The 27,717-nt window shown below is 36.5% G+C and overlaps 1 protein-coding gene across 5 annotated transcripts in view; it reads right to left on the bottom strand.

The window, feature by feature from the left end:
• LOC121854765 (myotubularin-related protein 13-like) overlaps window positions 1-25,808 on the bottom strand; it is an 81,235-nt gene extending 55,427 nt beyond the window's left edge. For all 5 annotated transcript variants that reach the window (XM_042349527.1, XM_042349526.1, XM_042349530.1 and 2 more), the window contains exons 1-11: window positions 25,660-25,808; window positions 16,741-16,826; window positions 11,783-11,938; window positions 10,130-10,270; window positions 6,881-6,994; window positions 5,339-5,444; window positions 4,001-4,127; window positions 3,513-3,627; window positions 2,628-2,741; window positions 2,029-2,223; window positions 305-505 (exon numbers count right to left, since the gene is read on the bottom strand). In XM_042349527.1, coding sequence (XP_042205461.1) covers window positions 305-505; window positions 2,029-2,223; window positions 2,628-2,741; window positions 3,513-3,627; window positions 4,001-4,127; window positions 5,339-5,444; window positions 6,881-6,994; window positions 10,130-10,270; window positions 11,783-11,938; window positions 16,741-16,826; window positions 25,660-25,714 — 1,410 coding nt within the window. In that variant the 5' untranslated portion in view covers window positions 25,715-25,808. The remainder of the gene's footprint in view (window positions 1-304; window positions 506-2,028; window positions 2,224-2,627; window positions 2,742-3,512; window positions 3,628-4,000; window positions 4,128-5,338; window positions 5,445-6,880; window positions 6,995-10,129; window positions 10,271-11,782; window positions 11,939-16,740; window positions 16,827-25,659) is intronic.
• Between the last annotated feature and the right edge of the window lie 1,909 nt (window positions 25,809-27,717).

The following is a 27,717-nucleotide window of genomic DNA, read 5'->3' as shown; positions in this document are numbered from 1 at the left end:
CTTAATACATCTAAATTAAAGTACCAGGTTTATGACAATGTTGTCACATGGTAAATACTGTATCTGTGCTAAATACTTAAATCTGTGCACAGATTAAGGCAGTCAACAAATAAAACTATTTTCACCCCTGGGTACAATGGAAGAGTTGTAGTTGCTAATAATTATGATATCGCCTCAGAATAGAAAGTTCAATGAAAGTATATGGTGATTGGGCAGCCTGGAGGCTCTTCTGTCATGGTCACCCACCAAAGGAGTGTGGCATCAAAGATAAGAAGATAAACAGACAAATGTCTCTTTTTTGTACCTGAATATGGACTAGAAGCATTCGACTATCATGTTGCTCCAGGCGTAATTGGTCCCCAATACCCGAATAGAGATCATCCCATAGATCACAAACACGCCATGGAGGTCCTCTCTCCGTTACAAAAGTGGTGAAGAACATGCAGTCCAACACTTTCCCCACAAATTCATTGTCCACCATCCCTCTGTTTCCAAGAAAGGATGCCTGAAACAATATGTAAGGTTCATGTTATATAGTACACAAGTTATGAAATTCTTAACAATCCTGCCTAATCATATGTGTTACCAAATTACCTTATATCATTATTTTTATTCCAAATGTGTACAGTAAAATGCCATTTTAAGGACCATTTGGGGAAAAACTATGCATAGAAACTGATTTTACTCTACAAAACAGTATTCATTATTTTCTTATGACCCATTTCATTAACATGACAACAAAACAGCTAAATGATTAAGTTAAACATTTTCAACAGTGAAATCAATGAATTGAAATAAGTTCAAGTTAAATGGAGTTGTGGTGGGAGTGAGAGAAACTCCTTGTGTAGTTGTGGAAGCACTACAAACTAGTCACTGTATGAAGCACTATACTGTAATCATGCAATCGGGACGATATACCCGGTACTAATAAACAGTAAAGTACAGTATTTTACAATGCCTTTAATTCACATTCATTTTGTCTTTAATCTTTCAGGCCTTTTTTCCAACTAAATGCATGTTGGGTAGAAACAAGAGCAAATACACACACACACACACACATATTTTCCTTTCCACAATAAGGAACTAAATCAGGTTTATCAATTGCTTCACACAAGACAACATCACCCATCCATATTAAGTCCTTCCTAAAAGATCACTCAGTGTCATGCTCTCCACTCATTCATGCACACTGCAGCTCCCTGGAAACCAGTCACCTTATCAGCCTTCCCCTCTCCCTTCTAACTTCCACTTCTGAATTAAACACCATTATTGTGTTACCAATCTTTAAATTCTGATCATCTAAAAATATCTCTTCAATTCCTCCCTGAACAGCTTGTTCTCTTTAAAAGCATTTTGACAGCATTTCCCCCAATTTTCAATACCGGTACTTATTTTTGTGCATTCTTTCACCATTCTGTGTCCTTTTTCTCATCTCCTTGTACTGCTCCCTTCTTTTGTCACACCTCTCCTACACTTAGCACTTATATGCCTTTTCTGCTCCATCATGAACAATGCTAACCTCTCATTCCACCCTGTTCATTATTCTTGTTTTCAGTCATATTTTCTTATACTCACACACCACAACTGCATACCTCTCCTTACCCTTCAGCTTTGTCTCACAAAACAAGGTCATCCACATTCCTTTCACTCGTCATAGTTTCAATCACTATTTCCTCATTAATCATTACATCCATATCCATGTACATTCAAAGATCAACATGGTTGTGTATAATGCCCTGGGTAGATTACCTGCTACCATGTTTTTATTCATATGAAATTTTGAATTTCCTTGCTAATATACTTTTTCTCAACACGCTTTCTTCAAAAACAAACTTACAGAAAATTTAATTTTACCTGATTTCAATTTATTTTACAGTACATCATCTTCAGCTCTAATAAAGCATTTAAAGTTCACAATATTTTATCCAATAACAAAATAAAAATTACCAGAGAAAGGTTTTCTATATATATTGTACAGTATTTGATCTAGTTATTGATAAAGCTAATTAAAAAGAAAACAATGGGCACCTTATGGAACGTTATAACAGGTTTAGAGTGTATCCTGATGAGGGTGAGACATGACCGGTAGCCTTGCAGCAACTCGGCAAACATCCGCATAAACACCGCTCTAATTTCCTTGTCGATCATAACGTGCGGGGAAGCTCTGATGCCACTACTGGATGGGAAGGCGTTGTCTGCAGAGTTGAGATCTGGGTGCAGTACCTGTTGATAATGAACACATTTATTGCATTATCATGGTGGATAATTACATAAATTTGAAAAAAGTATTGTAAAGATTTGAGTGTAAAAAAAAAAAATACAAGTCTACAAGTAACCTGAAGATGAGAGGATGAGACTGTGGTGATGAATGACAATCTATACAAGATAATATTCTATGTAATGCAATGCACAAATGGATAAAAAGAATAGTTTCCTTTCTCTGACCACCATCTCAACTGGCAGATCCAAGATTCCAATTTTTTCTTTCAAAGATGGCATCATAGACCACTCTATTATATAGAAGAGTAATACTGTATCCAGTTTCACTATTAATTTCCAGAAAACATTCCTAAATCTGCCAGTGTTCCTATAATACAAGTGCTTACTGTGTGCCAACAACAACTCACCCTTGAGAGAGCAGTATGAGTTTGGGACCAGAAAGGCTCTGGGAGAAGAGAGACGGCCAAGCTTTCCGGCACACGGATTGACCCTCCATCCAGGTCTGCTACAATGACATCCATCTGTGAGAAGAAAGGAAAGTGAGTAAAGCTCATCTTACTTTTTTCTTTTCTTTTCTTAAGCATGCGAGCCTTTTTCTGCTATGATGCAGGTGGCTGAACAGGTGTTGATCCTTGGTTCTTAACATTGAGCACATACTGGGTTACCCCATCCACCAAACACTAAATAAATAATACAACTGTGGCATTATCATTAATTTGCTCCCTTAAAAAATTACACAAAGTCAGTGAATGCTCATATGCAATCCTTTGACATATCCCACTACATTTCATAATACTACTTGAATGATTATACTGTATTGAAGTACAATAAAATGAGGTCTTCTTGGGCCTACAAATACTGTAAGGTTATTCACAAGTGGGAAACAATGAGATGCAGTTCACCTTCCCCCAAATTGTCTGGGAGGAAAAATATCTTAAAATTCATATCATGATAAAAGAAAAAATAAGGCATACATAGATCTTTATATCTATCTGTTAACAGAAATCTTTGCCCCGTCTGAAAATATCCTGTGGATACCCATGTTTATATTATTTATGTCTACAAGCAGTCAAGATCCAAAAATAGCATAACGGGCATTAGCCTACCCAGCCACAGGTCACTGACCCACATAGGGGAAGGACACATTCTAGTTATGTGTAATGTATACAGTTTCTACCATTTAAGTTGAACTGAACATGCAAAGAATAAAACATAGCTTAGGTACAGTAATATTGTCCAATATATCTAATAGGAACCACAAGGCACTAACAAAAAACAACAAAATTACTCACCAGTTCAGCAATGTCATGTTGGAGAGCAGAATGGACACCCATTATGAAGGGTGTTGGAGTTGAGAGAACTTCAACTAGTGAGGCAGGAAGAATTGGAATGTAGACGTGGGAGTACCTGTTAAGAGGATTTATTTACTTCAGCAAATTCGTACCTTTTTAAGAGAAGTAAATTAATAATACGTAATAATAATAATAATAATAATAATAATAATAATAATAATAATAATAATAATAATAATAATAATAATAATAATAATAATTATAATTATAATATTAACTGGTCTTTTGTTTCTCACAAGTACCAGTTCTTCCAAAGAATTCACTAGCGCTCAAAACACTACAAAGTCAAAGACCTAAAAATAGGTTGGCCGAATACTTAGGCTCAAAAATCGTAAGTGCCTTAAAAGTCACTAGGGAGAGTCTGAACTCTTTCCTAGCTTTAAGTGGAAGCTAATGCAATTCGATCAAGAATGGGGTAGTGCACTCACTTGAAAGGGTAAAGAAGGGCCTTGAGAGCATGACATGATTCTGTGAGTCTGCAGTAAGACTGACTGTGAAAAAGAATCTTGTGCTCAGTTAGGGCCGCGCAGAAAAGCACCAAAACATTCTTGATACCTGAATAAAAACAGCATTAGTTCAGTGAGTATATTGTATGATTGTTTCATCCTGGACTGAAGAAGAAGACACACTGTACGGCCACACTGTAGGCCCTTATAGTAAACCTACCTAAATCAACCCATGGCATCTATCACAAAGACCTGGTATTTATATCACAAACAGAGTGATATGATATACATCTTCCCTATCCCTCTAAACAGTGGACCCCAACCTATGATTTGAGGGCCACACGTGGCTGCTGAGCAGTTTTTGTAGTCCTCAAATCTTTCAGTAATAGGCTAGTTACACTAAATTTCACGTGTCTATCATTTGAGTTAAGTTTAGATTAGCACACTCATATATTTTTCTACATTAACGGGTGCAAACTTTTTATTTTTTAAACTGGTGATTAAGTTAGTCACTAATTTATTCTCTTTCCTATTTTGAAGTGCTACCCCCATCATATATCTGACCATTCAATGTGGCCCACTTATATAAAAAGCTTGGGAATCACTAGAAAATATATACAAACCTGCTAGGCTTCTATGACACCCAGATGGTTAACAAATAATCTTTTCCACATAAGCAAATTATAGCACAACTCTCACTTTCATATACTTGCCTTTGTTTCTGATGCATGTTACCTCTTTTTGATAAACCACATACAGTACCTTTAAAGCTTTTAGTCTACCTTCCATCTTCATACAATCTAGACATAAGATTTGCCTATTTAGTTTAAATTTTAGTTGAGAAAAACTAAATTCTTTCCTACCATTTCTCAAAGAATTCTTCATTATCAATACAAGTCAAACTTTCATGTACAGATTCAGTATAAATGTACTGTACCTATATCAATTATGCTCTCATTACTATTGCTTTCACTCCTATTCTATAAATCTTACATGAAATTAAACTTCATCCACATAAATAGGTCAAGACTAATACAAACCTGCCAGGGGGCATCTTACTAGTCTGGATCTTGCAGGTCACCCATACAACATAACACTCTCCAAACTATCACCATAACACTGAATAAGCATCTCCATTAACTTGTTATACTTAGCAGTGGTTATTGTGAACAAACCATAATGGTTAAGAACTTTTACTCAAAACTGTTAAGACCTGTTTATTCCGTGAAAATTCCTCCTGCACAATAAATGTTAAACAAGTGGCTTAACTAAAAAGTGACACACTTATCAAACAAAAGACTTTCTTAACAAATGACTTACCTAACTGATTGAAGAGACTAAGGACGGTGGTGATGGTGACTGGGAGGGTCGGCGAGGCTGGGGGCTGTAGAGCTTGTCTGTCACCGGCACCAATGCTGAACCGAACCTGTAGAAAGATCAACATTTAATGCAATTTAATAAAGGACGAACTTGATGTACTAACAGATATCACATCACTTAGCAGTACCATACACCCAAAACACTGGTGGTACAGCAGTAATATGCTTGCCTCTCACTACTATGTTCCAGCTTCAATCCTGGGTTAGATATACTGTAAGAATTATCCAGTTCCTCCTGTACACTAGCACTGGACCCATGAAGGACAAACTTATCAGTCACATTGTGGGGATTAAACAAGCCCTGTGGCTTGCTTCTGCCATCAGCAATTCTATCAATATTGGTGTGCTTCATACATAACAATGTCACCCTGTATCACAGCCAGAAAGTTTGTACACTACTGGTTGGGCAACAGTTCTAATGTTTATTACCCAAAAGATTTTGTAAATAATGAAGTTAAAAAACAAATGGTAGGCCTAATTAGACAAGTCTCTTATTGTCAAGTTAAGACAACTCATTCTGCACTACATCAGTTTTGAATTCCTACCTTCTGAGAGCTAGGTTTGAATTCGGATTCAGGAACCTTTGACTTTGTTACCCACTATGGTGAACATAAGACTTCCTGTATGTCACTAGCTCAATATCTGAAGTCTCTTCTCTTACTCACAGTACAACCTCCAATGTAGTACAGTGTAAAATATGGACTATCTTTCTAATAAATTCAAAGAGCATTGGCATAATCATCCAATGAAATGTAAATATCCACAGTTTAATCTTCACGGGGCAATAGTTCCACTTACTTTTTAAGCAGTGACATCTCCTTAAAACTGATGTAAGGCTAAGAGGTGCAGTCCAATATAATTTTCTCTTTAAGAAGATGTATATAATAGGCCAAAAGGTCAAGGAGTCCCAGACAACTGCTACAACAAATCATACAATGGATTTACAAAAAACCTGCCTTACCAGGGTAGGGAATCCCTATCCTTAAGTTATGTAAATTAATGAGTCTAAGAAAACATGACAAGAGTTAAGTTACCTTAAGGAAATTAACTGCCATAGTCTCAGTTACAGCACTGCCATAGTCTCAGTTACAGTACTGCCATAGTCTCAGTTACTAGCACATAATGTAACAAAGACCCATTCAAAAGGATCCTTCACTGCTCCCATATGAACCTCAGTACAGTACACATTCAATCAACAAAATTTTCCATCATCCCCCATCACGTGTTGCATCAAAACACTGGTTTGTCAGAAATCATTCAATACCAACAAAATAGAATAATAGAATAATCTTAAACTGTACCCCAAAAGGGCAATTTTTGCTACCAGTCTCCCTATTAAATTGTGATAGGTGAAGAATGGATTAGTCCCCAGCTGCTGAGTGAAGACTGTCCTACAACTCACTTTGGTCACCAATATTATGAGTGCCATTTGGTAGAAGGCTTCAGGTTAGAAATGTAAAGCCTGGGCATCTCCAGAACTAACCTGCGGTCCTCCAGGTGGTGGCACTTGGACATAACCCACCATATTGCCAATGAGTGTCTCCATGCTTACTCCCAGTCCTTCCATATACACAGTGTACACAATCCCCATGCAATTCTGCAAGTAGAAAAAACAAGAAATATTATGTGTTAAAAATCATCTTCAAGCAATTCTTAAACAACAGAAGGTATTTAGGTGACTAAATATATACTTCCTAATTATATTTTTTTTTTACATTCAGAATACGTAACCTTTTTTCCTAGTCCTTTATGCCTTCTTCGGTTACAAAGGAGGGTAGCCCGGAACAAGAGCAAACACTCTCTCTTCATTCAATGTTATTCATTCCCTCTTACAACAGTAACGGATGTGTTCTGCTACAGTGTCCCCTTCTACAACAAAGCCCCAAATACTTTTCTGGTTTACCCCCCATCACTTCATACCATCCACAAACTAGCAACATCCTTCAACACAATAATAACTCCCAGAAACCAATATAACTATGCTCTTCAGTCTTTCATGCATGCTGTTTTCTAAATGTTGAGCCTTTACTTTCAATACATCATTTATCCTACAGTACAGTACTGTACAGTATTTTCTTCTTGGACTTCTCTCCATTCTACAATCCACCTTTAAATAATAATCTCTTTTTGTTTTTCTTTCACTTCCAATGCTGTACTCTAAAGATTGTCATTTCTGTTGCTTCTAATTTCCACCTTCCTCTTGCATTCAGAGTCCATGTTTCACTCCAACATATTAATGTCAATTGAACAATTCCCAGTGTATCCTCAGCTTTGCTTCATTTGATATGGTTCTCTTATTTTCACACATTTCTCAATAATATCCCCATTCAAGTACAACCCCATCTAGTACCTGGACATGCATTACTTTGCTGTGGTGTGGAGGGAAAATGAACAGCTTCCAAATACAGTACAGTATAAGAAATCCCCGATTTATGAAGATCTGGTATACAAAAATATGAAGTTATGAAAAAAAATTGTCCCAGGTTTCAAGTTACGAAGAATAAATCTGAAGTTATGAAAACATTATTTTCTTTTTTTTTGGGGGGGAGGGCTTTTTTGTAATTTTTTGGCAGCATGGGAAGATGTTGAGGTGTTGACACAGCAGGCATCTCAGGGCATCCCATACCAGACCAGGTCAGTTTATAAAGACAATTAAACTAAAAACAACATAAAGCATTGTTCTGTACAGTATTGAGAGTGGTTAACTAAGCTAAAAAAAAATAATAATTACATTTTTAATTATCATAGCTCACAAGATTGCTAGGTGAAGTAGTGGCAAGATACTGACTCAGGCACTTTGACTGTGGGAATGCTGATGTGTTAAGTGTCTCAGAGTTTGATCTGATGTCCATGGAAAGAATAAAATGTTAAATAAATACGGTAAGTTTAGCATTTCTTCACATAAGACAACATCAAATATCAAAGCCAGTGAAAGCAAACCCTCTCAAAATGTATAAACATACTGTTGGTGCGTCACTACTAAATTAAAACCATATGTCTCGGCTGGGCCCTCCTAGTCTCACACTACGATTTCTCATAAGTACAGTTTAAAATTATTACTGTATACTGCATGCATTTCAGTTATTGTGTGTATTAATGACTTACATAATTATGTACATAAAATTTTTGCATTAAAAACATGTTTTTTATCATTTTAAGATGTTTTAGGGAAGACTCGTTTGTAGAAATGTATCTCTGTTTTCAAAGTGGGAGTCAGTTGGAAAATGTTTTTCTCAGGAATGGAACCCTTTCATAAATCAGGTACTGTCTGTACCTGGGATGTATGTAAAGTTCCCATCTTCTGACCTCAAATAATGGTGTTGAAGAAAATAGTTGCTAAACACACAGTCTACTGTCTGCACAGACAGGCTTTGCAACACATGCATGGACAATACAATATAGTACTCTGCAATACTTTTTGCAAGAGTTGGTCAAGAATTAGCCTCCAAAACTGGAAGGTCATTTCTCCATACACCCCCATGACTGTCTTTGCCTCTACTACAGTACTACTCTGAGATTCAATTAATCTCTCATTGAAGCATGTGTTGAAACAACTATTCCACAATACAGTACAGTATCTGAAGCCTGCTAGTCTCTCCATTCACTTTCCATTAAGATTAACACTTACATCCCCCTATTTCTTCTCTCTTTGAGGAAGGAATTTACTTCCTCCACTGTTTACCTGAGTTTTTAGAAACACCAGTCGTGTACAGTATACTGTACTGTACAATATTTTAAATAAAAGATGAATTGCCAATACAGTACAAGTACATGAAAATTACAGCCAACCACAAGAGAATCCTATGGCAGTGTGTCAGTCTAGGGTAATTGAATAAGTGATATCTCCGTTAGCTAGAACAACTGGTGCAGAGCACTTCCAGGAAAGAGAGATTACTGGGTAATGAGAAGACTCTCTCAAACCCAGAAAAAATCACTCAGCTCCAGAATTTTTCTGGGTACTGGAAAATTTTTCTCAGAATTTCTGGAAAATGCACCTGATTTTCATCTCTCAAACCTGGAAAACATATCCCCCATCCCCGTAATTTTCCGGGAAATTTTTCTTGGAGTTTTCCAGAAAATGCGCCCCTCAGAAAATTGTTCCGAAAACCCTGAATTTTCCGGAAAATTCTGAGCAAATTTCAATTCCAACTATCAGAGAATTCCGGTTAAGAGGGATTCCGGCTAATGGATATATTACTGTACAGTAGTTTTCTGTGCACCTACTTACTCTGAATATCAGTAATGAAGCATTTGTCTTGCACTGTACTTGTACTTCAAACCAGAGAATATGAGAAAGTGCTACTGAGTACAATACGGTAAACTGTTTTTGTGTACAGTCAGCCAAGTGGAAACTGCGACAAAATGTTCTGGTGCATGGAGACATGTGGCAGTCCCTCTGTAGTAAACACATGAAGGGGATTCCAGATGTCTCCATGCACCAGAACATTTTGTTGCAGTTCCCACTTGGCTGACTGTACTGTACAGTACTCATCTGTTAATTACCACTTTCATCCTTTCACTGCTGCTTTCTCTGTTTTTCATTTACAACATGTCAAATTACAGTACTGTACATCTTTTGTCTACAAATCCTTTCTGTCCAACTTTTTGCTTCTCTTTATTATCTAGATTTTCTTCAATCACCAAACAATTCTTCATCAGCTTAATTCCCCAATGAATGCACTTTCACTAAACTCCTGATCACTAAAAAACAAAGAATGAAATACTGACTCACTCTAAAGGTTTCAAAGTAGTCGAGCGTGGAAATGAGGACCAGGCACTTTGGTGCATACATGATGGAGTGATGCGTGATGATGGGCACTGGTGGACCCATCCCCCGTACGCCCCCACTGCCCAGCTCCAAGGCGTCATCCTCCTGCAGAAAATATAAATTGAAGTTCCAGCCTCAAGAAGAGAAGTTTTGTCTTGCAATATTATGTGATGGAAAGCCAGATCATCCATTTCCTACATACATAAATAGTTGACTTATTGCTTAACAGTGAGAAGTTTCTTCATTCTCTCTGATGGGGGTAAAATGATATGGATCTCCTGAAGATTCATTCCCCCAGATTATTTCACCTTAAGATTAATCACCATAATACTAGCCTAGCTTAATCTAACATAACTTGACCCAACCTTACCACATCTAAGCTAACCTTATCTAATCAAACATAATCCAACCCAACCTCATCTAACCTAACTTATGTCTAATCTAGCTTAAACTAATCCCACCGAGGTAGCGTTGGGTCCGTTAATATGCAGGTGAAGTAAATTGACGGGCAAATCTTCAGGTGATTCGATGATACAAATACAGGATAGGTTTAAATTCTATTACAATATGTTTGGCTACGTTAAGTTACAGTACATATGGTTACGTATGGTTAAGTTAGTTTATGGTTCTGTAGGCAGCTATGGTTGGGTTATATTATGTTACGTATTGTTAGGTTAAGCTAGGTATATATGTTATGTTAGTTGTGGTTAGGTTACATTGGGTTAGGTAAGGTTAAGAAAGGTATAATTAGGTTAGGTTAGGGTAGGTTAGGTTATGTTCGGTATGATATGTTTATTTAGTGTATGATAGATGGGCGCGCAAGGGGTCTGCTTTTAAATTATACTGTACACCGCTATTAGTATCTTTTACCTGTTTAAATAACAGTCTACTGAATACTGGATATAATTAGCTTTCAATAGAATAAACAAAATCACTGAATTAAGTATACATAATTTTAAAATTATCTTAATGTGATAAAAAAAAAAAATTATCAGTCTACATTAAAGTCAGCTAAATTGTATACGTAGTTCAAACAGTGTGACCCATGCTAAAATTACTGTTTCCTGGTAATTTACTTAGCATTATTTATTTTAATGACAACTTATTATGGTGATCAATATCTCCAAGCAAAGCAAAATAGCACATAGTATGGTAGAGTTATAGTATGGTAGATACTGTAATATAAAATTTAAATTTTTTGCGGTAAAAATAGTAATAAATTATGAACATTAATACTTTCCACACTTCAATAAAACTTTCACCATAAAACCAACTGCCTTAATGGGACGAATTCTTCCTTCATTAGTAGAAAAAACTGGCATATTCTGCATATTAGGTGAATATAAACTATATTCTGCCATCAGCTACAGTCTATACATTTTTTTATTATCAAAACAACTCCATAAAATTAATTTCCAACTCGTCATGACATGGAATCTTTGTGATATCTGCAGAGTCTATTTTTAATACCCATGACAGGGTAAAAAAAGACACAGGATACAGAGTATATGAGAATGAAATTATCACCAATTCAATTGAACATGATGCTGTACTGTTATGGTCAAACTAATGCCTAGTCCTTCACAGGCTCCAAAACAGCCCACCTCACATCCTTACCTCATCAGTGGGTTTACTTGGGGTGATGGAGACAGCCTCATTGAAGCAGAGAACTGCACAGTAGTGGCGATTAGCATCTATGTCTGTCAGCACTGAGACGAAAAACTTAGGTTCCTGACGATCCGTCGACAGCGCCCACCCTTGTGGTTGACAGAACTATGGAGTTTTAAAATTAATGGTTAATTAGTTGATGAATTAGTTGTTTGAAGTTGTTCTTCATGTCTTACACTAACAACATAATGATCAAACAATATACTGTACAGAGTTGAGATAAAACAATGCAGCTAATGAAACAGTTTGACTGAACTATTGTATGTATAGTTATAAAGTCCAGCAACTACAGTATCAAGACAATGGATTATAAAAACTGCTTTTATATATTAATAAAGATCAATTGCACAAGCATTAGCCTTTTAGTGAGATGTAGTAATTTAATATTGTATACAGTATATACCTGTACTGTACTGGTAACTGATCTGGACAAGCGTATCTTTTATTGGGGAAAACGTGCATATTTGTAGCTCAATAAGGTTGTTTAAACCACCGAGAAATTTTTTCTTTTTCAAGAATTGGCAATAAACTACCCTAGTTAACACAGAAGTTTACAGTTGGCAGTTAGCCATATGTTATGAACCAAAGTAAACATAATAACAAAGAAATACCGTACTCGATTTCCTGTAAGCCCTTTAGCAGTAGAAAGAATTGCTACTGGTGCTGGTTAACCAGTGTTCTATCTATAGCTAATGGTCAGCAATACCTGTATCTGGGGCTCAGTGACCACACAAAAAGCAAAATAAATAGATGTCCTTTACTCACAACACTAACAAGATCAATGTCCTGCTCATAGCCTCTATAGTGGCTGTTTACTGAAATGTTCAACATGAATTAAAAATGACATGAGCAAGTGTAATACAAGTGATCTTTGGTTAACTCATGTTTGTGCAACACAATTTCGTTTTCACACCATTCACTACTGTATTAGGGAATACTCCTCACAAAACACGATCTGATTCCGGTTTAACACATTCAATAAATGATCCTGTTCTAGATGTGTCCTCTTTACGTCCCCAGACATCTACAGTAAGCTAATCATCTGCCCCGACCAGTGTTGACCTTTTACATGCATGACGTAGTGACTCACTAAACTTTACTGTTCTTTCATGAGTTACCAGTAGCAATCATTACACTCATAAGTGCAAAGTAAGCATTAGGTGATGCGAGTGCTTCTGTGACCAAAATCCAAAGGAAATAGAAGTAACTGAGCTGAATGAACTACAAAAGCAGTGTCAGGAGGCAGCTGACAGCAATATCTACAGTGCCAAAAGATTGTTAAGATCACAACGACTCTCCTCACCATGACACCAACCACACAAACAGATAGCCTCCACAAATATGCAAGCAAAATTTTATTGTTGAAAGAAAAAATAATTTCTATACTGTATGTATAAAGTAAAGAAAAATCAACCATTACCACACCACACCACACCCATCCACATACAGGTAACAACAATGCATTGAGTGGCCAAACTCACAAAATCATGCTCAAGTCTTGCTATGTACAGTACAGGTACTTTAGATTTGAAACCATACTGAATCTTAAGTACAGTACAGTACTCTGTATTAAGGAATTTAATTTGGATTTTTGAGCTTTGACTGTATTTTCAATAATAGTTTTTAATTTATAAACTTTGTGCAAACATACAGTAGCTACTGTACTAGGCAAACCCTCACCTTTTACATGTCTTCTTGGATTATTAATTTCACTTTACACATTTTCAATTGACAAAATACCGGCACTTTTTAGGAACATGCCTACTGTACTGTATTGTGCTAACCAAGGAATGCCTTAAGTGAGCTTCTCTTTTTTCAACTGCACTATCTTAGTCTGCAGCTTCTATTTAACCCTGTGTTAAGCATCACTACCACCCAATGCTAAAATTTATCTGCTTAGAATAATATTCTACGGGTACTTTAAATATAAGGCTGCAACCTCCAATATTTTGTTTATTAACCTTTCTTATGAAATTGTTCTGGTCATCCTGTGCTGAAGATGAAAGGGACTTGAAATAGTTAAAAAAATATAGGACTGAAATAAGAAATCCAGCTAAAACATGTCTTTTAACACCGGCAATTGCAGACGTGATAAAAAGAACAAAATATTCCTCCCATGAGGATGCCCCCTGAGTTATACTATAGAAAGAGGACCTAAAAGCTTCTCCAGATTTATGTGAAGGTATTGAAAACAAAAGCACCACTTCTTCCCTCGGGTCCCTCAGAAGAACGAAACCTCCAGCCCAGATCTGAAACCTCTATTCACACTGACATGTGAAGGAACAGAAGCAACCTAAGAACCGTGGATGACAATTGTTCCTTGTTCCTCCACCACTTCAACACAGACCAAACTTTAGATGAAAAAAAAAGTCTCTATAACACACCTTCAAAGATTGACTGGATCTATGTTTCAAAAATAGATAGACCAATTTCATCATCTGAGATGCAAAAAGTTACTTATTCACAATCTTCTCAGAATGAGCTGTTAATATGAAACAACCTTCCCATTCCCTTGGCAGGATACTACACCACAACAACATTGTTTCATCAACATTCAGCAGCATATGAGTTACCCAATCATTTTGGTAGTATGCTAATCCCCTTTTGGCATGTGTATTCAAAAGTTTACTCCTTCACTGGGGGTGTGCAGGGGCTAGTGTACACAAAGAGAACCCAGTCCTTAACTTTGGTGAAGAATTGAATATGAGACTCTTCACTTGAGGGAAAAAATTATATGGTCATTCAAGTGAAGGGGTTGGGGAAACTATTTGGCTAACCTTATAAGCAAGGTTTTAAAACTGTATGAACCAAGCATACAAATTTGGATTGGTAAAATTGAACCCATATCAACTGCTTATAAAAGATATCTGAAATAAAATCTTTCATTCACAATTATAAGAGTGAGCTCATGTGTGCAATGGATGTCAGCCTTGAAGCACCAAAATGAAGTTGGCATCACTTACCAACTCATTATCACTCATCCACCAAAATCATACACAACCTTGTACACTGAACTATGTCAAGACTGTGCTGGAAATCAAACAGTAATTGGAATTTGATCGAGGCAAAAAGCAGTAAGAACAAAGTATCAAATAACACTTATATCTCCATTAATGACCCACTAGAGGACACATGTATCTGAAGAGGAAGAAGTGGTTGGATGGCTTGATGTGTGATAAGTTATGGGTCTCACATTTAGAGCCATGAAGTTTGGGATGAGCGGTGAATACTGGCTCTAGAAGCAACACCCCAGACTGAGAGTTCAAAACTGCCTAAGCCTTGTTTCTGATAGGGTGTTCTAGTGTCACTTGTTGATAACTTGTGAACTATAAAATGCTTCTATGTATATCCACAGGACAACAGTTCAAATATCTTGACAGTCTGACTGACAGCATGCAAGTGCAGGTTGAAGTAAGTTGTTACTTGTGGTGATAGTGTATAAGAGTAATACAGGCTGCTAATTCACAGATTTAAGCCAAATTAGCCCTACTGGTCCCTGAGACAACCAATAGATTCATATAAATTCAACTGGGTGGTAAGATTGCATGCATTTGTTATTTTCTGCAATATGTTGTACACACAAAAATAAAAATCTGCCCACCTGGATCCAGTGTTTGGAAATGAACACAATGTACAACAGTCTTGGTTCGGTCGGTATTTCTGATTGCGAGTTGCACCTGTTAATAACTACGGTATGTGCAGGCGCAACTCGCAATCGGAAATACCAACCAAACTGAAACTGATGTACATTGTTTTCATTTTCAAACACCAGACCCAGGTGAACAGATAGTGTTTTTTTTTTTGTTTTTTTACATAAGAATTGTGTTAAATAAAGGTTGGAAGTAACTCTTGTTTTCAAAAAAATAAAGGTAACTCCCAGTCATGAAGATGTCACCTGAAGTACAAAACGAAATTCTACAGAGAGGTTTCAAGGATGCATTTATGTTGGACTGAACAGATGCAAAGCGTTCGACAGGTTTTGGGTCATTCAATGCTACCACTGCCAAAAAATTTGAACACCTTGCTTTTGGCTATCCCAGGAAGCCTGGTTCTCTTGTTTGTACCTTCTCTGCAGGCCCGTTATGAGTCTAGGACAAACTCAAATAAGACCTCACCTTGGTGTGCAAATTGTTGCACTCTTGCAATACCACCCAAGCCAGTCAGTCAATTATTTTGCATCAAGTAAAGATTGCCCTAAGATGACTTCCCAAATGTAAAAAAGTAATTGAAAGACTGATTTTACCTGATCAAAAAACGTGTAGTACCCCCCTCAAACCTATTAAAAGTAGGTCCATGTGATCCAAAACAAACTGTGTCATGTTAATAAGATCCTGAGGGAGTTCAGCTTGGATATCCTCTGTGTTACTGAAACGTGGTTGTATGAATCAAACATCAACATTATTCACAGTGTCCTTCCCAAGACACATTCTCTTGTTTCCAGATCTGCTGCAGGAGCACCAGGTGGTGGAGTGGCACTGATCTATTCTGTGGCCCTACTCAACATTACACTGATTAGTAGTGACTATGATCTTGAAGATGGAGAATTATAGGATTTAGGAAGCATTAGAACTTAAGGCTATATGAATGATATAAGTAGAACTGTCACTTTAAGTGATCTTTTATTGTCGTACTGTACGGTGTACGGGTATTCCTTATTAATCTCAAATCATTGACTTTGTAGTGTTTCGAACATTAGTGTATTCTTCAGAAGAACAGGCGCTTTTGAGAAACAAAAGACCAGCATTGCGCACCTTACAAACAATACCTAAAAGAACTCTCACAAGGACCTGTAGACCGGGAAAAAATTATCTGTGCTTAAGTGTTTACCCCATAGTATAGCCATGTGAGGAAGATATATCAGTTCTTAGCTTCCATCACTACAGTACTGTACTGTATCTTAAACTTACCAGCTCCAGGCCCTCGATAAATGGGGTGTCTGGCCAGTCCCGCTCAGGGAACCGTTGGATGATTTTTCCGCAGCCAATTCCATTGCCTATGGAAATAAAGTTTTGTATTTAGTTTCATTTCTAACTGCAGCAATTTCTTATCTAATTTAAAAAACAAACAAACATGTTTTCAATGGTGTGAACACTGTTTACTCTGTAGCTTATGTAAAATAGGATAAAATACATGACAGAACAAAAGACTTTACCTAACCTTCCGATGTTCAAGAGATTTTACTCGTTTTTTTAATAGTTTTCGGTTAAGATACTGTTATACTACAATGATATTCTATTCATACTGTGCTTGATATAATACATTCACGGAAATGTTATATTTTTGCTGAAATGACGTAAGTATCACAGTGGAAAGTGTGATAAAATCATGACGAAAACAATCGACTATCGCTTTCTTTCGTTGTTCAAAAGATGTTACCGTAATCGCTTTTCGAATGGTTTTCAGTTAAAAAACTGTTGTATTACAATAATATGCCCTCCTAATTGACTTGAATAAATACTTGAATGAAAATATACAATAATTTTGCTGAAACTACCCGTGTTTCAGTGTAAAGTGTCGTAATAATGGCAAACAATTTGCCTTCGGCGCTCGGTGTTTCAGGCACGGTGACCCTCAGTTTATAGGACATAGAGTGTTTTTAGTGAAGATTTTGCTGTTCCATTACCCTCAAAAACTTGGGTCGACCTATAAACGAGGCATAAATAAGTATATACGGTATTTGATATTTACCATTAACTTTCAGTCCTACATTATCAATGTTTCGCAAGCGAGATGTCACAGATTCGATTCCCGGGCCGGTGGAAAGTTGTTTGGACACACTTCCTAGCCTCCCTTGGTCCCTGTTCACCTAGCAGGAAAGTAGGTACCTGTTGTAAATCGAAAAGTTGCAAATTCGTATTCAGGGAAAGTTACTGGAGCTTCCAATAAGTTGATGACAAAAACCTATGACTCTTCAGGCTTGTAAGCCCTTGACAAAAAAACCTATGACTCTTCAGGCTTCTATGCCCTTAACTCATGAACTTAGCATGCTTCCCAGATGGGCTCTGTAAACGCTTCTGCACTTCACCTTGCACAGGATGTAGGGGGTTGCCCAATAAACTAAAAAATAAAAATAAAATACAAAATAAAATAAATAAATAAAAAAAATAAAAAAAATAATCAATGTTGGAGACAGGACACAGGCTTGTCTTACATCCTGTGTAATAGTGAACCAATTATATAGTAAGCTCATTATTTATTAACACTGCAGCCTCCTATTGCGTACCTGTATAGTATAGATTCTTTAAAATTCTAATATCTCCTCCATTAATGCCTATTTTTGCCAAGATCAGTAGAAAATATTGCTTAGCAATAATATAATTAAAAGAAAACTCACCATAAATACATCAAAACAATACAAATTATTAAATTTTAAGAGCACAGATGACTGTCTCATTCATAGTACAGTACAGTACAAGTATTGTTTATCTCACACCAGAGACTTCCCACAGGTTCCCCAGATAGAGGAATGAGCCTTCTTCCTCTCACAGAGAGAAGGGAGGGTTGGACATGGGTGTTGCCCCCATGTATACCTCCTGTCTAAATTATGCACAACTCAGACCACTGACCGACCAACATAGAAACACTCCCAGGTGCCTGTCAGTCAGCATCTCAGCCTCTTTAAATTATAAGAAAAAATATAAAAAGTTCTTCATATAATACAGCACAGGATAAAAATTACCAACAACAAAAGTTATTTGATACAATACAAAGGATAGGTCCCTGACCAGATGCCCTGGGTTGGCAAGAAAATAATGCCTATGCACTGAACCCTATTCGGTGGAGTGGCAAAGGGCATACAGTAGTGAAGCGGTGCGGTCGTAAGTAACTTGGGCATTTCCTTTGAATATTGTATGACAGGAATAAATGTGTACTGTATCAGAAAAAATGTATAGTACAATTCATAATTTCTTTATACCCTGTATGTGCAGATACTAAAGTATATGTAGTGGAAGTGAGCATAGTGAGGACTGCCTGTACATTTAAGTTACAGTACACACTAGGTTGGTGTAACTGCAGCTTATTTACAAATAGTGTACTGTGTTGTATCAGTTGCTGGTACACCAGTAGAACACAAATGAGTTATGCAGACAATGATCCAATTGAAAAAAAGTGATCACACCACAAAGAGTTTGCCGAATTGAAAAGGTTAAAATTTGAGGATATGATGAACACTTACTGCTATACTGCATTTGCTTAAAATCAGTTAATAACTTGATTGAGTACACCCAGACCTACTAAGACCACCACCCCATGTATGCCTCTCTATCCCAGATCTCCATAAAGTATCATTGTGTGAAGGTGTGGAACAACATACAGTAGCACTACACTACTGTACAGTACTCCCAAAGATCCCAGCAAAGACTAAACTCCCTTTAAATCATGACTCCCTTTAAATCATATCTTTATGAGACAACTATTGTCTAAGTATTAAGATGTTTGTAATACTTACTTTTCTACTTTTTACTTTTACTGTACCATTAGAAACCATTGTACAGTATCATAATACTGTCACATTGATAGAAATTACCATTGCAATGATCATATATTTTGCCGTCAACAGATGATCCTAACTGTGTCTGTTCAATTGTTTCACATTAACACAACCCATGTTGTATCCTATTGTATCCCTAACACCCAAACAGATTACATTACTGTAGCTATTGTATATCAGCTACACTATACAGTACTGTAAACAAGTGTATATATTTATAATATAAATGTAAAATAAAATGTTATGTGATAAACATGGTAAAACGCTAATAGGTATTCACTAACACCATGTTACATGCAGTAGCTAATCCAGATGATAGCTACTAAATGTTATACAGTACAGTATAGCTAATAGAGTACAGATAAATGTACAGTACTGGGTATGTATACTGTACAGTACAGTATATAACAGGTGCCACTAAGAGGATTTAGGTTCTCACTTGAGTCAGCCATGTCAATGTTGCTATTATTGTTCACCTTGTCTTTTTCTGGCTATACATATGACCCCTAGACAAAGCAGGCCATCAGGATAGTGTTCTAGTGTGAGGCAACACACAGGTTATATATTTGATGAATGACCTGAAAGCCATAAAGAAAGACAAAATTTGTAGGAAGATGCTACAACTTCTGGACAGTCATTCTAATGATTAAAAAAGTCATTCTAATGATTAAAAAATAAAAAACAGAAACAATGACTCAAGCTTTGTGTTTTTATACTACTACACCTGTACTCATGATATTCGCACTTGATCTATGTAGAAGAGGAAAGATGTAATCAGATATCAAGTTATACAACCAAATTAATCAACTAAAATTCCATTTTTTTATTTTTCAATCATAAGGAAGATTCACATGTTTTTAATTTCCCAAATGTTTTTTTTTTAATTTTTCCCCACTTCCAAGCTTTTTGTTGCTATAATGGGTGTTTAGAGCAAACACATGCAAACACTTTACCCTCATTATCTGTCCTTTCATTCTTATTGCAGTAATAGATGTGTTCTTCAGTGGTATTCCTGCATACTAGCTATTATTTTTTCACAGGTAAGACCAATTAAACTTTTTTTATACCCAGTACTGTATTGTATTTACAATATATTGTGTATCTATCTTTGGAAATTACTGTACAGTATTACAGTACATATTTTGTTTCAATTTTCAGAGAGCTAATATCTGATACTGTAACAAGCAAGTATCTACCCTGTACAGTACTGTACAACATTAGTTAATGATCTTTCTACAGTCACCTAATAATATTCACAGTACAATACAGTACCTAGGTACAAGAACAAGTTTACTCTTAGGTAATGGCATGCTACAACTACTGGTACTATATCAAGAGAATTCAGTGAATGGTAATGTACACAACAAAAATCAATACAGTAATAAGATATATGGCACAGTACACCAGATAATTTATTGTGTAGCAAAATACCGGTACTGTAATAGCTTATGTTATTGTATTGGCAAAATTTCCTCTAAATTGTTACCCCTTACTTACAACTACGTATTAACAAAACTAAATACTGTATACAAAATATCAATCCACCACATCATTCACCCTATGATTTATCTTAGTACTGCATAAAAAATAAAAGAAAATAGTCCTTGACATGTTGGTATGCCCCAATTGAGACTAGTTGTGGCTCCAGTATAATAGAATCACAACGAGAAGATCCCAAATATGCTGTGAGGGAGGTTTATGCTCCGTGCAAGTTTGTACAGTACAATACAGTATATGACTTGCATTCCTGATTATTATTTACCATTAAATTACAGTACGTACAGTATTGCAATTGGCACAAAATGTCACGGGGTTAAACTGATGTTGAACTAATTGCTGGTGCCATGCTAACTTTTGTAGGTACAGTAATTTGACATGATAGCTGTACAGTATTAAATAACATACAGTAGTACAGTATATATGGTAGCTACAGTATTATCTACAAAATCATAGAGGTTAAATTGCAACATTTAAAATACTGTACACACTTTACTTTGACATAACAGGTAACATCCAATTTCATCTGTACTGTTTATACTGTATACAGTAGGGCAATTGTGAATACCAACAGATAGGTTAGCTATATTTGAAAATAAATCAAATAAAAATAAGGCAGGACCATAAATAAAGTAATGTACCAGCACTCTACCAATATGGGTCAACACACTATGAAAATCAACACATGTGCATTAAAGGTTAAGAACACTGATTAAAGATTAAGGCCTGAGACATAAAGAGACTAGCTACACCTCTGTCTATGACTTGTATTTACACATTTCCTGAACATCTTGGAAGACAACACCCAAAGGACCACTGAATTCCAGTGTACATTACAGCAGTTGCATGCTTGCTTCTCACCACTGTGCCCAGGTTCAATCCCAGGATAAAATGTTATCTAGTGTGACCCCAACAAACACTACAGGTTTTATCTAGGTTAACTGGCTGTGCATAATACGAGACACAGGGTCTGGGAACTGACAGCTCTTAGCAATGCAACATGCATATCAGCCAGTAAGAGGGTTAATTCCATATCATTATAACCTGGGTATCACTAAACTATTGGTTTTGGATATATTATTTAGAGAACATGTTTTATGTGAATGTACTGTTAATTTATCTAATAGACCTTAGTATGTCAGAACTATGAAAAAACAAATCTGAATTTATTTTAAAAATGAAAGTGCAGGTACCAGTAAGTTGCAGTCTCCATGCCTTCAGCAAATTGACAAAAACAATCATGATCTACTGTATATTTGATTCTAGCAAGACTGCATGACTGAATAGACAGAGTTCATTGATAGCTTTAAAATTTTCTCAGAGCCTAAGGTACTGCACCGAGGCTGGTGGGACAATCCATCACCAGTCTATTGAATAGTGTTACCCTGTACTGTATACTGTTACATATTGTATTAATTAAATCTAGATACAGTATTCAATAAAGACAATTTTATAATATTTTTATTAGTTATACAGTACTGTATTACTCTATGCACAGTACTCTAGTATGGTGTGTTTCTGCAACATTTGAGAAAAAAATATATATATATTAATAATTTTGATTATTGACTTCTATTTATGACTTACACTTTAAACTAGCAAATGTTACTCACATACGAAAACTACGCAGTTAGGGCAACATTTTGATAGTACCAAAAAAACTTTGCCTGCTGTATTTGTTTACGAGCTGTCACCTCTTCAAATTTGTTTTTTAAATTTGTCCCTAGCCACCCCATGTATGTGTGTACCAGGTATGCATGTACTGTATGTATATAATATATATAAATATCCCCGACTTACAAACGCCCGCTGATACGAACGGGATTAAACTTGAAATTTACAGTATTTTATTTTCCTGATAACTTATTTTTTACGTTCATTTACTGTATTTTGTCATTCTATTTCTTCTTTTGTCTAAAATTAAGTGATTTTAGATGTATATAAGAACTTAGGCTATGATAAAGTGGGATTTTAAACATTGTTTTGTAAGTACTGTATGCATATAGCATATGCTCCGACTTACGTACAAATCCGACTTAGGAACATCCTCAGGAACAGAACCCGTTCGTAACCTGGGGACCCCCTGTATGTATCGGGTATATACCGTATATAAAGAGAACGAGTACTGTACTGTTTATAAAATATTGGTGACTAAAAAAAAAAAAAAATTGGCAATCTAAACACTGAGCCTTGTGTCTCTTTGCTCACCACACCTCTCATATCTAATGAATTTCCAATTAACATTGGCTATCAGTCAAATTTGGAGCTTATCCATGACTTTTGTGGAAGAACCTTACCACTCAGGTGATTGTGAGGAAGTTTTGTCACTGCAAAATCTAAATAAATGATGGTTTAAAAAATTCCTCAGCTAATTCCCAGAGTACAGGTACTGTACTGTACCCTCAGGTGCTTAATATCCTTCCACTTATGGTTTTCAAAAACAATCCTCTATAATATTGTAGAAATTACATAAACCTTTCACCTGTAGTGTAATCATATGCAATACAGTACTACAGTACAGTACATCCTTTCACAAGGCTAACAAAGTACTTGGGTTCATACAAAGGAGTGTTAGTTACAAGACTAGCAAGGTTATCCTAAAACTATATCTTGCGCTTGTAAGACTTCACTTGGATTACGCATTTCAGTTCTGGTCACAGTATTACAGAATGAATATAGAATCCCTAGAAAGAATTCAGAGGAGAATGACAAGACTAATCTCGAGCATTAGGAACCTTGAGTACAAAGACAGGTTAAAGCATTTTAATTTGCACTCCCTCGAGAGACACAGAGTGAGGGGCAATACGATCGAGGTGTATAAATGGAAGTCAGGGCTAAGCAAAGGTGATATAACAAGGTACTCAAACTATCCAACCAGGAGCGAACTCGTAACAATGGTTTTAAATTAGACAAATTTAGATTTAGGCGGGGGATAGGTAAAAACTGGTTTGGAAATAGAGTAGCGGATGAGTGGAACAGGTTACCAAACATCATCATTAATTTGAATACACTGGATAGCATCAAACATAAGTTGGATGTATATATGAGCGATAGGGGTTGGGTGTAAACGGGAGTGCCCAGTATGGGCCAATAGGCACGCTGCAGTTTCCTCCATTCTTATGTTAAGTTATTTACATAATTCTTGGTGAAAACTGAAGCAGTAATTCAATAAGTTCCCCTTTCCACAGTACTGTCTCAAACACTAAATCACCTTGTAAGGCGGTCCAACTAATTACCCAAATGAACCCAAATGTACTCAAATGTAGCCACAATGAAGTCAAATGATGGTCCTACAAGCGTAAATCGGACTGTGAATCACTTCTCGATTAGTATTTGGTGTCATAAAGTCACAAAAAATTGGTAAACTTAATTTAATCTGAGTTGAGATAGGTTAGGTTAGGTTAGGTACATGCACTCGATCTATTAACTCAGATTAAATTAAGTTTTCCAATTTTTTGTGACTGTGTGACACCAAATACTAGTCGAGAAGTGATTGGCAATCCGATTTATTCATGTAGGACCATTATTTGACTTCATTGCGGCTACATTTGGGTTTATTTGGGTAATTAGTCGGACCCCCTTGTAAGGTACAGTATCAACAATTACAATACAGTATTACCATATATAAAGTTCAAACTAATTTTGTTTTTTTTCTGCATCAAATCTGCATTTTTTTCCAATATAAACAAGGCTGAGGGTAATCATATGGAAAAACTTGTCACATTATCTCTTGTGATGGCCAAGAATTGAATGACTCGTGAGACCTAACCTCAACGAGAGACAATGTGATGACCACAATTTCTCAGCCATTGTGAGACAACGTAAAGACTTGCTATATCCAAACGATTAGCCACAGCGATATATAAATAAACAATTATATCCAAAACGACCCTATCAAAAAATAATAAGGAATAACATGGCAACCCTCTCCTTAATCTCTGCCTCCTTTATTTAAAAAAAAAACACATTGTTGCTTTACACAGTCTACAGAATAAGAAAAATACGAATATAAAGTACAAAAATGAGGGAGAACAAATATGACATTGTTATTTTGTAAATTTTCATCTGTGGTTATGAAACAATCTTGACACTCACACCTAACAACTACACATAAGCAACAATACTTTTTGAAGGGAAGAATAACTACAGTCATTCACTAATCTCGGTAGTCCAAGTCTGAGATGGTTTGAAATACTATAGGTATATACTAGTTGGGTGGCCATAAGGTAATCATGGTTGGTAAAAGCTCACAACTCATATCCAGATTCTGAGTTATATTCCTTGTGCAGTTCACATGTGATAAATTAATTTCTCGGGACTTTAAATAATTTATATGCAAAATAATATACTTCCAGACTTTTACAAATGTACCTTAGTTATATTTAAAGAATTACCTCAGTCTGTCCAGGTGTTGTATTAAAATTAGCTATGACAGTAGATTGGCCAATTCAGCTCATGTACACTTTACTTTTCGGTACAACACAAGTGAATATATAGTGTGAGGTGCTCAGTTCATGAGAAGCCAACAGGTAGGACTCCTGATTACGTTATGAGGCAGTTTGGTCAGGACAACCCACGACCCCCTAAACCTGTTTCCACCCACACTCCCCCAGACACCCACTGTAATTCCCACCTTCCAGAGGGTGTAGGGTGTGTGGGTGGGGAGGGCGTGGCACTGTGGGTGGTGTGTGTGTGGCAGACATGACCTAGTATGAGCCAGTTGACAGGTCCACCACCCACCTCCGTCCCATTCTAACCCTTGGTAGCCACGGCCCAACCCTCCCTCCCTTTACCTACCATTATTATCACTATTTTCACAATAACGATAAACCCTTACGGTCTTTTTTGTGGTCGTATCCAACGATGGCAAAATAATCCGCAAGTCTCGACATTATTAGCCTTCCCTGAGAGGGCAAATCACCAATATATCGGTGAGCACGAGCATCATCACCTCACACAGCCATGGTAGAACCTACTGAGTTGCCACACGTCCTCCTCCTCACCCTCTAAAACTTCCCCCACATTCCCTGGCCAGACTGCACTTCTCCCCTGAACTTGCTCTTATCATACTTCTATTGCTACTATAAACTATTAATTGTTTCATATAATACACATTTAAGTTTATTGAATGAGCTATTGATAGGAAACATTGTAGATACAGACCTAAGATAGTTCACAATATTCCCTAGCCAGACCTTAGTTCTTCCCCTGAAATCGCTCTTATTCTATTCCATTTAACACTAATACCTGTATGTTTTACATGTCTTTGATTATTCATATTATAATTCAATGAATGCATAATGGATTCCAATCATTGTGTAATGAATCTTTAAATTGCTTATGGAATTCCCGAAAAAGACAACACGATTTTCCCCTGAAATCGGTTGCACTTTGTGTAATTGGTCACTTAAATATTAAGCATCTTGCATGTACTATATTAATATTTAACAAATGAACAATAGATGGGATATACTATAGAGAAATACAGCTGTTGGTTTATTATATACGATGAAAGAGTACAGGTTACACTCATTGATAGTTTACCCGGTACTTGGTGAGAATGAATGATGCACTGTGCCATGAACACTATTGAGATAGTATAAATGACCCTTCTTGTTAACGACCAAAGTGAAAGAAGATACGGAAATAACAGATTCCATTCACTTTTCTATAGTATTGATTCACTGGTTAGCGACACGAATCTGAAACCATTGTTAGGGAGGTACATTGTCAAATTACTATAAGTAATTTATAGCACTACCTCCTGATCTACTCACTAATTTGAAAAGATCCATACAGGCGTAACATCAATATTTGGGCTTCTTATAAATTAATTTATATTTCACTAGATTATATAAAGAATGTCCTAATTAGGCGAATGTTCTAAATTCTCACTCAGAAATATGTAATTGGTGACCAGTCGCTGACGCCAGTTAAGAAAAAATAAATGCCAATACATTCACAAGTATGGGAATTTTTTCCTCCATACGGCAACAGTGTTTAGACTCGCCTGTGTCTGCGCAGTGACTAACCTTGACTTGTCTCAACTGTCTGGCTGACTTCTTTATTTTCTATATCTACGGACATATAACTTAAATAAATAGAATTTTAATATACAATACAATAATATTTAACTACAGTTATTCATCTTCTGAGTATTTTAGACCCTAATTCTATACATGCATTTACTTTGAGGGCAGTTTAATTATGAATAGAGAATTCGGATATCCTCCGCCGGAGCGCGCGCCATGCTTAAATGACCACGAGCGACATCCGCAGGTAGGAGTTCTGTGCTACGGCAGATATCGTCCTTCTACCATAATACCATAAAGTTGTAAATGAACTAGACTGTTACCTGACATAAGGCGCTTGTTTATGAATCAACGCAACGACAATTTACAGGAAGGCATGCATGAATCCCGTACCGGAAACAACGGAGAGAAGCGTCCACAGGGCGTAATGTGTGAGGTTATTGAACAACTTTTATCAGTCATTACATGGGACTCATCCTAACAATGGGATAGCTGCAGTCTGTATCTCACTAGTTTACTGTGTGGAAGGCGAGTCACGTTAACCTGGAATTTTTTTTCCATGACGCGTCTTAGTCAGCCCAAGCTATCAGACTGACTAATATACACGCTCGTGACACATTTCATACTTAACACTTCTCACGTATATTTAGATCATATGAAGCTTCTCCCTTCCAGAGTAGCCCCTGACGAGTCCTCTCCGTTGTAACTGATGACTTGCTTTCCCTCACTAGGTTTAGTACCTTTGGCACTATTGAATGTATTCAGGACGCAAAAATACAACATAAGTTCAATAACTTTATTAAAGAAAAGAAAACGTAGGCTTATGTGGTCAGTTAGATTAGCTAACTTGAACTAATTGACCA

This window comes from Homarus americanus, unplaced genomic scaffold (assembly GCF_018991925.1).
Source record: "Homarus americanus isolate GMGI-L3 unplaced genomic scaffold, GMGI_Hamer_2.0 scaffold53233, whole genome shotgun sequence".
NCBI classification, from domain to species: Eukaryota; Metazoa; Arthropoda; class Malacostraca; order Decapoda; family Nephropidae; genus Homarus; species Homarus americanus.
Note: the sequence above shows the minus strand (reverse complement) of the source record. Positions and strands in the feature narration are given on the sequence as shown.